Below are 15,428 nucleotides of genomic sequence, written 5' to 3' on the forward strand. Positions count from 1 at the left end.
GTTTTTGGTCATAGCTACACCTGATATCCAAATGAATAGATTCCTTCATGTTACACATTAGAATAGAAGTGCATGCTTACAGTGTCAGACATTCTACAGTTTATAGATAAATTGTTTTATAGTCATTATAACTGGTAAAGCTATGAAAGCAAGGTCACCAACCATTAAGTGACATTAGGTAAATCACAACTTCATTAAGTGCTTAAGCACATATCTGGCACAAAGGAAGTATTCAATCCTCCTTGGGTTAAATACTGGGGAGTAATTTTGATAATTTAAATGGACCAGGTATACTAAAGAATTATACTGAGACAGAACGTGGGAAGAACAATGCTGGGCAGAGGACAGAAATATGCTGGATTCAGAATAATTTTATCAACTCTGAGCAATGGAAGGAAAAGGAATAGAATAGATAATTCCCATATTTGCCATACCCAACATGTAAAAAACATAAAGCAAAGCACTTATAATACACTAAATGTATCTATTACATACCTAACTGTTGTAAGACAGTTGCTTTTACTTGTGCAGAAAGGTTTTCTGTCTGCAAAAGTTGTTCATAGGCTTCCTTTGCAGAATGGTATTTCCTCTAAAGAGCAGAAAAAGAGATTTAGAGAAAAAATTAACATAATATTTAAAGAACTACTTCATTATATTAAGAATTATACAATACTGATGTTTTAGCATATTTTTAAAAACTGAAAGTGCTGATTCCATTACTGAATGTTTCTTTAACACTAGACAGTTGAGTAACAAGCCTTGTTCCAGAGTACCTAATACCAGTAAAACTGACATTCATTATAACGAAGTATCATTAAAATAGGACCTTTTAAGAATTTTCCAAATGCCAATAACATCATCTCAAATTTAGTAACGTAAGTGGTCTCAACTTTATTTAATAACATTAATGGATCAAGAGAAGTATTCTACCTCCAAACGCATAATCTGTCTGCCCAGAAACACCAAGCTCCCAAGCAACTCAATAAAATAGAGCACATGTCAAAATTGCTGTAGACAAAATCTAAAGTGCTAAAGTAGTTACAAATTAAAGTTTTAAAGACACAGTTTCTGGTATATATAAAATATCCTATGAAAATATTTATAGCACATATGATTTTAAAGACATCAAAACTCTCATAGTTACAGCCTAACAATGTTTGTAAGACAGGATTTCACAGGCAAATGTCTAAATGAAACCACTTAGCCACAGTTCTCAAGAGTACTAATATGACTGAAACTAGATATAAGGTTATAACTATAGTTATAAACCTTAAGACAACTCCTCCAAAACAAAAGGAAAAAACTGACAAAAGAAAGCCTCATAAATATTATCTTTAAAACATACTTGGCAGAACAATGGATTGAAGTGGCCTTTATTCATATCATTACCAGTACATAACTGCCTGAGCAAACATATATTTCCCAAAACAAGTAGGCAGAAATACAAAACTAGTTGTATGAACCACAGGCAAGTCACTTAAACTATGATTCAACATCAATAAACAATTGATGCAATAAAACAAGAGTTAATATCCAATCTTGCTACCTACTGGGTTGTCCTAATGATGGAAACAAGGAGACACACAGACACACAGACACACACACACACACACACACACACAGCTAACATAAGGAAGATTTTAGAGAACTGTCCATTGAGATGATCAGGAGTTATTAAATTAACTTTCACTTATTAGCTAAACTAGTTCCCCCAAAACACTCATCTAGTCTAAAAAGTCAATTAAATAGTTAGGCCAAGCATAAGGGCCAAGTTATTCAATTCCTTCAATTGATAAATATTTGTTGAACACCTAATACATAATACGAACTGCTAAGACTACATAGTAGTGAAAAACACATACAGAAAAAACAAATTAAGCATATTGTGCTGTGTATGATAACATTATAATACATCTCAGTGGAAGATTGAGTGCATATTAAGTTTAGAGTACTAGCAGGCTGGACAGAAAATGCCAAGACTACTACTTCACAAAGACCTTCCTAATCCATTTAAAGACAACTGACTGTATCCTAAAACAATAGAGAATCACTGAATAATTTCAAGTAAGGTGATCAGATTTAAATTTTAGAAAAACCATTTTCATGAATTATCTTAACAAATGGTAAAATATACTCCCAGCACTGTAATAAAAACAATGATATACTTGAAAAAATGGCAGCATATTTGGAAATATAAAGTTAGATTTCTACCTCATACCATACACAACAAAACCAGCAACTGCATTAAAGACCTGAATACGAAAGGTAAAAGTATAAAATGAAGAGAATAAAACGTAGGAGAACATTTCCTTGAGATGGGAGAGTATTTATTGGACATGACCCAAAAAACCACAAATCATAAGGAAGATTAAAGATCTGACTCAAAAAGCATAGGCAGAAAAATAGGCAATGGACATAAGTAACCCAATAAGTAAAAGGTTAAAAAAAAAAAAGTGACTCACTATACTCCTCTAGAAATCAGAACATACAAGTTTAAATGACATACCACCTTAGGCCTTTAAGACTAACAAACATAAAGTTGAGTAATTCCAAGTACAGTAGGGATGTCTGTAAAGGAGAGCACTCATGTCCTGCTGGAAGGGGATTTACTCATAAAATTAGGAATACAGATATGCTACAATTCAGCAATCTTATTCTTGAATATGTATGCCAAAGAAACCTTTCCACAGGTAATGTTCTAAACAGTACTGCTTATAGTATGGAGAAGTTGGGGGGCAACCTAAGTTTATGTCACTAGCCAAGTAGAAATAAAACAGGATAGATGCTTAGAGTAGAACATTAAGTAACAATGATAAATAATGTGTAAAAAATTAACGAGTTTATCTTTAATAGTGTTGAGTAGAAGTTCTGCCTCTGATAATACTTGGAGTGGCATTCAACAAACAGCTTTACATTCTGGATAAAATACAAAAGTCAACTACAAGACAGCACTGGAGAGAGACCAAAAATAGGCAAAACCAGAGGAAAAGTTCATACTTAAAGTAAATGGCATTAGATGAGTAACCCCCTTTTTCTTGGATTTTCACCTGAAGGCAGGCTTCAACTGGTACTTGGCTGGCTAGAACTCAAATAGAAATTGCCATCTTACTAGGCTGAAGAATCACAAGACAGATTTTGAGGCTACCGTTAAGAGTTGGAAGTGAGGGGAAAAATCCCAGGAAGGAGACAGTCAGAGTGTGGAAACACCGAATTCCACACACAAACTCTGCCCAAAGCTCTGACTGACTGCTGAATTATGCATGAACAGAACAGACGTCAAGCAGCCTAAAGAACTAAAGAGATTTCAGTTGCTGCCACTACAAGGGTGACAAAGTTTAGGGTGTGAGTTAACTGGCTAATAAAGCAAAAATGTATCAATCTTCAGGAAAATATAGGCAATCTCTACAATGTATTATTCATGACATGCAGGCTAAAAATCACAAAACTTATAAAGATCAGGAATTACCCATATTCAAAAGTAAAGAAATTAATAGAAACCAACTGTGCAATTACTCAGATGTTGAAATTTGTAGATTATTTTATTTTTTGAGATGTAGTCTCACTCTGCTGCCCAGGTGGGAGTGCAGTGGTGCAATCTCGGCTCACCGCAACCTGTCTCCGGGGTTCAAGTGATTCTCCTGCCCCAGTCTCCTAAGTAGGTGGGATTACAGGTGAGTCACCACGCCCGGCTAATTTTTTGTATTTTTGGTAGAGATGGTATCTGGCCACGTTGGCCAGGTTGGTCTCGAACTCTTGACCGTAGGTGATCTGCTCGCCTTGGCCTCTCAAAGTGCTGGGATTACAGGTGTGAGCCACTGTGCCTAGCCCTGTAGATAATTTTAAAGCAGATATTTAGGTAGGGTGTGATGGCACGTGCCTGTAGTCCCAGCTACTTGGCAGGCTGAGGCATGAGAATCGCTTGAACCCAGGAAGCAGAGGTTGCAGTGAGGCAAAATTACGCCACGGCACACCAGCCTGGGCAACAGAGCCAGATTCTGTCCAAAAAAAAATAAAAGCAGGTATTTTAACAATGTTCACAAAAAGAAAAACATAATCCTAATGAATTGATATACAAAAAAATCATATTCCAGAAAGAAACAAAAGGAAATTCCAGAATTGAAAAATGTTAATCTGAACTTTAAAAAAGAAAATCACTATATGGATTGAATAGCAGATTGGAAAATACATTTAAAAAAAAAGAAATAAGTGCATTTGAAAACAAGTCACTGAAAAGAATACAGATTGAAGCAATACAAACAAAAAAAACAAAAGTTAAAAAAAGAAAAAGGCATCTAAGAAGTTTCAGGCAATAGCATATAGTCTACCATACATTAATTGGAGTCCAAGAAAAAGAGAAAAACGGTGGAGCAGAAAATCTATTTGAAAACTCAATGGCTGAGAATTTTCCAAAACTAATAAAAGATATCAAACTCCAGGCTTTAAAGACTACAAGCAGTATAATTATAAAGGAAAAACCAGTATCTGAGCACACTGAAGTCAAATTATTGAAAACCAAATATAAACAGAAAAACCTTGCAAAAACCACCAGAGAAAAACAATAGAATACAAAGGAAACAGTAAGAATGATAGCTAACTTTATCCAACCATATCAATAATCAAATTAAATATAAATGGACTAGACACTCCAACCCATCACCACCATCACCACCATCACCACCACCACCACCACCACCACCACCACCAAAAGAGACTGCCAGAATAGATTTACAAAAAGAAGGGCCAAGAACATTCTATTTATGGGATGGACATTACAGGTCCCAAGAACTTTAGAATAAGAATAATACCTTTATCATATACTCAGTTTCTACACGTACTTGGGTCTATTCCCAGGCTTTCTAGGATATTTCACTGATCTATTTGTCTATTCACATGCCATTACCACATTTTTAACTATACAAGTTTTACTGGGTTAGTACAATCCATACAATCCTCCCATCCCTGTTTCATCTTAGCAGTTCTAGCATGTTTTCCATATCAACTTAGCTAACTCCTAACAAAAGTTTGTTGGTATTTTTGTACTGATGTTTGTTATACTAAGAAGAATCAACATCTTTATATACTGTTGAGTCAGTATCTCTCTTAAGTTTATTCCTAAGTATTTAACCTACTTTGCTGAACACTATAAATAGAATTTTTTCCTGTTACGTTCTGACTATTGCTGTTGAAGCTTATTAATTTCTGTATGTTAATCTGTGCCTGTAATTGACTTAACTCTCTTATCTAACCACACTGGCTAATATCTATAGTATAATACCAAGTACTAATGGAATAGTAGGTATCTTCACCTTGCTCCTGATTCTAGTGAAAAGATCTCTAGAATTTTGCCTCAAGTAAAATTTTGACTTTAAAACTAAAGCATACATATCTTATTACGATAAGAAAGTAATCCACAATTCTTTAGAGTGTTTTTATTAGAAATGGGTATTGAATTTGTCAAAGATTTTTTTTCAGAATCTATGGTGATAATGATTTGACTTTACCTTTAAGCTCTATTATTACAACATTAATAGATTTCCTAAGATTCTATTACTACAACATTAATAGATTTTCTAAGATTCCTAGATTTCCTTAGATTTCCTTAAATTTCCTAAGATTCCTGGCATTCCTGAAATGAATAATACTTGGTCATAGTATATTGTGTTTTTTTTAATGAGATAAGATATTCTGTTTGCTAACATTTTATCAGCATTTTTACACCAATATTCATCATATCAATCTGTATACTGATTCTCTTATTATACTGTCTTTTATTAGATTCAGATGTAATACTTGCTTCAAAATGAAATAAGGAAAAACTGTATGACTGTTTTTCAAAAAATTAAACAGAATTACCATATGATCCAGCAACACCACTTCTGGGTATGTTGCAAAAAAGAACTAAAAGCAGGAACTCTTAACAACTTAGATACACACCCATGGTCAAGCAGCACTATTCACAAGAGACAAAAACTGGAAACAACCCAAGTGTCTATCAACAGATGAAACAGATAAACAAAATGTAGTATATCCATACAATGGAATATTATTTAGTCTTAAAAAGGAATGGAATTCTGACACATACTACAATACGTATGAACCTTAAAGACATTATGCTAAGTGGTCAGATGCAAAAGCACAAATACTGTATGATTCCACTTTTTTTTTCTTGAGACAGAGTCTCACTCTGTCACCCAGGCTGGATGGAGCACAGTGGCGCGATTTTGGCTCACTGCAACCTCCACCTCCCGGGTTCAAGCAATTCTCCTACTTCAGCCTCCCGAGTAGCTGGGACTACAGGTGCCTGCCACAACACCCAGCTAAGTTTTGTATTTTTAGTAGAAGTGGGGTTTTACCATGTTGGCCAGGCTGGTCTCAAACTCGTGACTTCAAATGATCCACCCCTCGGCCTCCCAAAGTGCTGAGATTACAGGCATGAACCACTGCACCTAGCTGATTTCACTTTTATGAAATACCTACAGTGGTCAACTCATAGAGACAGAAAGTAGAATAGTGGTTGCTAGGAGCCCAGTGAAGGTGGTAATGAGGAATTATTACCTAATGGATACTTTGGGATGATGAAATAGTTTTAGTGATGAATGGTGGTTGACAGCTGCAGAGCAATGCAAATGTACTTAATGTCAGTGAGCTGTACACTTAAAACTGCTTAAAATGGTAAAACCCAATGTATTCATGAAATAAACCCCACATATTTATCACATACCTATCTATCAGCTGGAATTCTTTTGTTTATGTAGAATTCTTGGATCTGTGTAAAATACTTATCTATATTATAGATGTTTAATATGGATAAGCATTATAGTACTTATCTATATTATTTTGCTATAGTATAATAACAGATAAGACTAGTGTTTTGGTAATAATGCTTGACAGAAAAGTGCTAAAAATGAAAAAATTCTTATAAACAGTGTTATTCATAAAAACATTATTTGTAATTATTCCTCAAAGGGGAGTAGTCAAATTAGTTAACAGTACATCTATATGTAAAGGGATATGATGCAGCTCTACACGTACTGATATGGAATGATTTCCAAGATATAATATTAAGTTAAAAATTAAAGCAAGGTCAGAAGAGAACATACATTATTGACTATCATTTGAATAAAATTAAATACAAGAAATATACATGTAAACATATGTGGACTTGCTTATATATACACCAAGTTTCTCTGGAAAGATTTAAAAACCACTGGTAATATTGATGGCTTTACAGAGGGGAGTCAGTGCCTGGGGAAGTGGAAGGAAGAGGATACTTCACTGTGTATTCTTTCAAAACTTTTCATTTTGGATTATTTATTCAAAAATAACTAACATTTTAGTAACATAATGGAAAGGGAGAAATCCTCTATCTTTAAACTTTAAAGACTATAAGAATTAAGATGGTTAACTGCTCAAATTATTTCACTAAACTCAAGAAAAAGAAAAGAAGCCTAGTATTATTACTGTAGAAAAAAAATGATTTGGAGGTCCCAGCTAATAAAACAAGGAAAGTAAATTAATGCATCAATATAAATGTTCAAGAATAACTGATAATATATTTGGAGATATGACATTATATAGTTATGCATCGCTTAACGATTTCATCATTGTGTAAACAGCACAGAGTATACTTACACAAACCTAAACAGTATTGCCTACTACACAGCTAAGCTATACAGCATAGCCTTTGCTTCTGGCTACAAACCTGTACAGTATGTTACTATACTAAATACTATAGACAATTACAATACAATAGTAAATATCTAAACACAGAAAAGATACAGTTAAAAAAATAGAAAAAGTACAGTAAAAATGCATTATCATAATCCTATGGGACCACCATCATATATGTGATCCTTCATTAATCAAAACATCACTGTGTGGCACATGTACAGAGAAGCAAGTTATCTTTATTTACAGATGATATGACAATATACATATACAATATACAACCTATGAGAATCTTTTTTTCTTTTTAAACAGAGTCTGGCTCTGTCACCCAGGCTGGTGTGCAATGGCGCCATCTCAGCTCACGGCAACCTCCGCCTCCCAGGTTCAAGCAATTCTCCTACCTCAGCCACCCAAGTAGCTGGGATTACAGGTGAATGCTACCACATGCAGCTAATTTTTGTATTTTTAGTAGAGACCAGGTTTCGCCACATTGGCCAGGCTGGTCTCGAACTCCTGACCTTGTGATCCACCCACCTTGGCCTCCCAAAGTGCTGGAATTACAGATGTCAGCCACCACCTTTTTATTTTTTTGTTTGAGATGGGGTTTCGCTTTGTCACCCAGGCCGGAGTGCAACAGCGAGATCTCGGATCACTGCTACCTCCACCTCCCAGGCTCAAGAGATCCTCCCACCTCAGCCTCCCAGCAGCTGTGACTACAGGCGTGTGCCACCACATTCTGCTAATTTTTGTATTTTTGGTAGAGATGGGGTTTTACCATGTTGTCCAGGCTGGTCTTGAACTATGAGCTCAAGCAATCCACCTACCTTGCCCTCCCAAAGTGCCGGGATTACAGGCGTCAGCCACCGTGCCTGGCCAAGACCTCTTTTTTTTTGCCTTTCAAACATTAGAAGCTCAATATCACAAAGCCATTGCACTCGCTAACATTTCTTTAATACTATTCTAGGTAAAGTCGTATTTCATAATTTTACAATTCTAATTATGATGTTAGTATTTAATCCTACGAAGGTAATGTGGGGACAGGTCCTTCGGGGATTATGAAATGACCCTCCTTCATTTATTAGTGGGGAAGACTTCTTCCTATGTAGAGAAGTAGAGAAACTTCCTTTGAACTACTGTTTACCTAGCAGTAGCCATTAAATACATGTCACTTAAATTTCCTAAATCCATATTCATAAATAGGGTCTATTGGTTAAAATTGGTGGAACTATAAAAACTTTTAATAGGTAGGTAAGCAGGCCATCTTGCTTCTCTTAATTTTTCACTTGAAAATGAAAATTTGTATTACAATCACTGGAGTAGAGTTTTTTTTAAATCCTTTCATATGCTTACAGTGTCATCTTCCTGTCACCTAATAATTATATACTGTTTGCCATGAATTTATTCTTTTTGTTTTATTTAATCTGAATCATTATTAAAATTTATTAGATGAAAGAATCAATGGTATTCTTTCATTTGTGAAAAGAAATTCACAAAGGTATTGTGAATTTCAAAGCAGTCAGATAGAATTCCATCTCCAGCAAAAATACTCATGAAAAATAAAGGTTAACACTTTGGGAGGCCAAGGTGGGTGGATCACCTGAGGTCAGGAGTTTGAGACCAGCCTGGCCAACATGGTGAAACCCTGTCTCTACTTAAAAAAAAATAATAATAATAATAATACAAAAAGTAGCCAGGTATGGTGGTGGGCACCTGTAGTCCTAGCTATTTAGGAGGCTGAGGCAGGAGAATCACTTGAACCTGGGAGGCAGAGGTTGCAGTGAGCTGAGATTGCGCCACTGCATTCCAGCCTGGGTGACAGAGGCGAGACTCTGTCTCAAATAAATAAATAAATAAATAACTCTTCTGCTTCAGCTAAGGACAGATCAGTGATCTCATCGAGAACCAGAAAAACTGGAGGAAAACAAAATCAGAACTCAACCTGAGTGTGCATCATTTATGATTCAGGGAATATGGGGTAAGAAGGGGGATGGAGGAGTTGATGTACCCAGAAATGTCATGTTAATTTTTTAAAGCTCCCCATTTATAAAGCTTCCCAGATAATTCTGCCATAGAGCTGGGTTTGGGAACCACCAGTAAAAATGATCTCAAACTATCTGATTACATCCTACAACAATATAAATAATGAGATGTAGTAGGATCTTGCATCTGGTGGGTATGAACTCTGCATGGCACATATATGCCTTATTGTAATACTTGGGTCAATACATCAAAACAGATCTTATAAATTATGTAGACATATAAAAAACAATATTTGTTTCCTAAAAAGCTGTCAAAAATTTATATAAACTACAATGACCTAATTTTGAGTCTCATAAATTTATTCTTGATTTTCCATACCACTGCCTAAAATGAATGTGGTATACTTTTTTTTTTTTTTTTTTTTTTTTTTGAGACAGAGTTTCGCTCTTGTTGCCCAGGCTGGAGTGCAATGGCGTGATCTCGGCTCACCGCAACCTCCATCTCCCGGGTTCAACTCATTCTCCTGCCTCAGCCTCCTGAGTAGCTGGGATTACAGGTATGTGCCACCACATCCAGCTAATTTTGTATTTTTAGTAGAGACAGGGTTTCTCCATGTTGGTCAGGCTGGTCTTGAACTCCCGACCTCAGGTGATCTGCCTGCCTCGGCCTACCAAAGTGTGGGATTACAAGCATGAGCTACTGCATCCAGCTACTTTTTTTTTTTTAATTTTAAGTTCTGGGATGCATGTGCAGAATGTGCAGTTTTGTTACATAGGTATACATATGCCACGGTGGTTTGCTGCACCTATCAACCCATCATCTAACTTTTAAGTCCTGCAGGCATTAGGTGTTTGTCCTAATGCTCTCCCTCCTCTTCCCCCAACTCCCCCAATGTTGTAAACTTTTATCATACAACTAAGCAAAATCTAGATGTACCAATCTTGACTGTGTATCAATCAATACAAACAAAACCAAGATGTTCTAAAATTTAAAAGTTTTTTAAAGTAAAGGAGCCATGAAATTAATGGCAAGGACATCAAGAGATGACTCTTTATGCCTTTCCAATAGTCACACTTAGAAGAGTTATTTCAGTCTTAAGAAAAAGCAAAAGAATTTTTTTTAAAAAACAACGCATTACAACAACCATCTATAAACACTTTGAAAAGAAAAGAACGGCATTTGGCATTAAGAATAAGAGAAATCTTAAATACAGCCATTTCCGCTTGCAAATGATCTAGATCAATCAGCTTGCAAATGATCTAGTTGTTTCTTTTTTTCTTGAGACAGAGTCTTACTCTGTTGCCCAGGCTGGAGTGCAGTGGCGAGATCTTGGCTCACTGCAACCTCCACCTCCAGAGTTCAAGCAATTCTTGTGCCTCAGCATCCCGAGTAGCTGGGATTACAGGTGCTTGCCACCATGCCTGGCTAATTTTTTGTATTTTTAGTAAAGACAGGGTTTCAGCATGTTGGCCAGGCTGGTCTTGAACTCCTGGCCTCAAATGATCTGCCCGCCTTGGCCTCCCAAAGCACTGGGATTACAGACATAAGCTACCGTGCCTGGCTGCAAATGAATCAAGTTTAAAGGAAAATATTAACTGTAATTTATTTGTACACAGCAAGCATTCTGTAGAATAACTATTTTACTAAGCAGCATCTTGATCACATTTAATGAGTATAAAATATAAAGTTTACCTAAGAATTAATGCCCAGAACGCCATTAAATTATCTGTACATTTCTGATTTCAGTAAAGTATGATAGGAGTGATGATTTTTTGTTTGCTTTTGTTTTAAATAAAGTTAAAATACTTACCTGGGTTTCATATAAGTGGGCAATGTGAAACTGAACTGCAAAGGATGATGAAAAATAAAAAAATCAGTAACAATACAGCAGAATTTGGGGCAAATTAAGTAAGAATAACAAAACATCAAACATTATCACAGTCTACATTATATAGATTTAAGTTAGAAAATATAACTTTTATTTGCTTTTACTAAAACAGAATATATAAACAAACACACTAAAGAACACAATCCTAAGAAACCACATGTATTCATTGTTAGTCATTATAAAATGAAATTTCTGTCAATGTTATTAAAATTAGCATTAAATCTATAGGAAGTGAATATACGTTTTACAAAGTTCAAAAGGGCAACATTAAACAAATAGAGAAAACCTTTATAATTTATACATTTCAAAATGCAGTATTTAAAAACTGAAAAAAGAGCAAAGTCAATATTTAATTTAAAAATGTTAAAACTAAAGTACGAATCAATGTTCACATAAAAAATTCAAAGAGAAGTATGTTTTACAAAGACAATAAAGAGGCTAGTGTTGAAAAGAGTAATACTGGCTCAAAATAGGTACCTACATTTGTTGTGACATCAGACATTATCATAATTATCCAGTAATCAGGTCAAATCAACTGAACGGCAATAGCCAAAAGTCTCTAAACAGAGAACATGCTCTCCCGTTTGAGTGCATGTTCCCAACCACCTTTTAGCACTGAAAATCCCGGGAAATTCCTCAGTCCTGGGTTAAATGAATAATGGTTATCCTATTTCCTGTTTCCCTTCTCAATAATAAACAGAAAAAGATGCATAGCCGACTTGAAAGTATACTCAGGATGGTTGTTTCAAATTCAACAGTTTTCTGCCTTGTGGCACTCATCCTACCTATGCAGACATTTTTTCCTCAAGAGTAATGATCTACAACTGAGATTTAAACTCAACAGAGTAGAATAAAATGAGAATTTGCCAAAATATTTAGTTTGATATTTATGAGACATCTGTAAAAAGTTATCATTCAAACTGACTTACCAAAGTTACCTTTTAGGTACTAGGACCATAATGAATTAAAGGATAGTCAGCTGCTTCCTTATTCTCATAAACTGATTTGAAAAGAATTTTAAGCATCTATATATTCTAAATGGTTTATATAACCTGAATATATAATTAAGAAAAAGGTATAAATTAAAACTTTATAAACTACTAAACCAGTGAGTCAGTTTTTTTCAAATCTAACCTTATCTTAGAAACTAGAAAATATTGCTGCATTTGTTATTTTTCTACCATTTATTCTGCAAACACACTAATCAGTACTGGATCCTGAATTTCATTTAAGAAGATAAGAATCCTTTACATTTTCTCAGGAAATTACCTTTAGTAAAAGTAAGACATAATTCATCTGGCTTAGATGATGTTTTAATCCATGTTATATTGAAAATTCCATAGCATTTTTGGTGATTCAACAATTTCCTAGGGCATTTCTAAAGACTAAGACTACTTTTCACTAATATCTCTCTGTACTCTTTTCTTTCTTAAGTGATTTACAAGAGGCTAAGGCAGGAAGATCACTTAAGTGCAGCAGTTCGAGGCTACAGTTGAGCTACTATGGCCCCACTACACTCCAGTCTAAGTGGCAGAAAAAGACCCTGTCTCAAAATGAAACGAAAACTAAAAACAAAAAAGTAACTTACAGCAAAATACTGACTTTCTAAAACCTGGAATCCTTTGTATGACTGAAATTGTTATTAATTGCGCATACCAATTAAAAATTTTATTTTTTAAGTAAGACAATTTTTAAGAAATTCAGCTTCAATGAATATTCTTAAATCTTTTTACTGGATACTTTAGAGTATACTAAATAAATACACCAAAATACATAATTACTGATAAACATATGTAAGTGATAAACATATAATACAAAGGATTCCAGGTGTTAGAAAGTCAGTTTTTGCTGTAAGTTATTTTTTTTGTTTTTTGTTTCATTTTGATACAGGGTCTTTCTCTGCCAATTAGGCTGGAGTGCAGTGGTGCCATAGTAGCTCAACTGCATCCTCGAACTCCTGCACTTAAGTGATCTTCCTGCCTTAGCCTCCTGTAAATCACTTAAAAAAGAGATTATAGAGAGACATTAGTGAAAAGTAGTCTTAGTTTTAGAAATGCTTTTGAAAAGACATCTATATAGAAGCAGAAAATAACTGGAAAAAAATACTTCATTAGAACATGACTTATAAATGCATTCTTTTCTAATTAATTGAAAAATGCCATCTCAAACTTTCTATATGATACACAAAACTATAATAAGTCACAAATATGTCTTCATAATTACCAATAATTTTAATCCCACATAGGAGCAATCAGTAAGCTATCAGATAAGAATCTTTATATACTCATGTTTTCTAAAAGACCAGTAAAATCTGTTTTTAATCCTACCGAGTCATCTACAATATAATACGCAACAGAAAAAAATCAATCTTGTTCATTAGTGCAGATAATTTTAATTCAACAACCTACTTCACTGGCCTAACTATTTTAGACACGGGCTGTTCACAGTATCTGGTCTTGCAGGTTGCATTTGTGTAAGTAGCCATGGCAACCAATACGGTTACATTAAACAATTCTAAAAGAAAAAATTGCACAGAATTTATCACTAACATTATTATTTGCCACGAAGTGATCTGAATACATGTAGAAAACCATGGTACTTAATAATACTTACTTTCAGCATTGGACAAAGTGCAGGGATTACAGTCAACCAAAGCTAACTGAAAATGCTGCAAGAGGAGAGTGAGAAAATTAATGCACTAAATTTAGAGTCACATAAAAGTATCTTAAGATAGTTTCCAGGTATGTAAGGTCTAACACATAATAATGAACACATGCTATGCAAAAAAAAAAAAAAAATACAGTAGCCTACCAACTAGAAATACTTTGAATATTTACTGCTGACAACTGACATGCTGCAGGGTTATTTTCTTGAGAGAGCTGAGAATGGAGAATTTGAAGAAGAGTTAATTTTACCAGGTTATCCTATGTATATTTTTATGTATATGACAAAGGTAAGACCTGTAAGTCTTCAAGTAAACAGGAAGTATTATACAACAGTTTAAATAGTGAATATATGATTATTTTTAAAAATCCAAGTAGAAGTCTGTTGGTATTGTCAGAACACCACTGCTTATCTCAAAATGAGACATGAACTTCTGAAACAAAAAAATCACTATGAGAATTGTCATAGAGGGTAAAACTTTGTCTTTACTGATCTTTCAATAACCACTGTACTTAAGTGTCTTTTAAAATAGCCTATGTCCAAGTTCATCTACCAAATATAACTGTCCTTTTACAATGTGACATTGTATGTATAGAATCTGCATAATTTCCCAGTCAATATTAAGCCACTAACTTAGTATCCACTTATAATATCATGAAAGCACATTAACATCAATGCATAATACTAATTTTTAAGAATGCATATTATCAAGAACACTGGGTGACATTTAACATCTAGTTTATCAACATTAAACCAGGTGTAAGACAAACAAGTACTAGAGTTGGTATGAAATCTAAGTTTAAAAAGATGAATAAATCTCTTGAAACTCTTCTAAAGGATATTCCCACAAATGTATACTCAAATTTTCTGGGCCTCCACAAATTTTTAGCATTAAAAGTAATCAACAAAGTGGAAAGCATTAAAAAAAAAAGACCATGATAAATTCATTCCTATCCACAATCCGAAAATTTACCAAGAGTCGTATTGTTTTATAACTGCTGGAGAAACTGCTAATTGATATTCATAATGACAACTTCTAGATGTAAGCCCCCGAAGAACTTTTATCAAGAGAAATAATGATCAGCAAGCACTGAGTACTGTATTCAACAAAGAATCAATCAAAATGTACTTGGGTCAACTAGAACCCTCAATTAATAAGAAGCAACTAATGTTGGCTACCCAAAGTCACAAGGAATGAAAAATTAGAAGACATCATTTGGTACAAACA

At 34.5% G+C, this 15,428-nt stretch overlaps 1 protein-coding gene across 16 annotated transcripts in view; it reads right to left on the reverse strand.

The window, feature by feature from the left end:
* The window catches only part of KDM6A (lysine demethylase 6A), a 202,961-nt gene that overhangs the window by 59,940 nt on the left and 127,593 nt on the right, over window positions 1-15,428 (reverse strand). For all 16 annotated transcript variants that reach the window (XM_012448175.3, XM_012448173.3, XM_012448172.3 and 13 more), the window contains 3 exons: window positions 14,150-14,204; window positions 11,459-11,493; window positions 496-589 (listed from right to left, as the gene is read on the reverse strand). Coding sequence is in view for 15 of the 16 variants with exons in the window: in XM_012448173.3 (XP_012303596.1) it covers window positions 496-589; window positions 11,459-11,493; window positions 14,150-14,204 (184 nt within the window). In the remaining variant the exon portion in view is untranslated. The remainder of the gene's footprint in view (window positions 1-495; window positions 590-11,458; window positions 11,494-14,149; window positions 14,205-15,428) is intronic.

The sequence above is a fragment of the Aotus nancymaae genome, unplaced genomic scaffold (assembly GCF_030222135.1).
Source record: "Aotus nancymaae isolate 86718 unplaced genomic scaffold, 86718_ANA_hifiasm-v0.15.2.pri h1tg000058l, whole genome shotgun sequence".
In the NCBI taxonomy this organism is placed as follows: Eukaryota; Metazoa; Chordata; class Mammalia; order Primates; family Aotidae; genus Aotus; species Aotus nancymaae.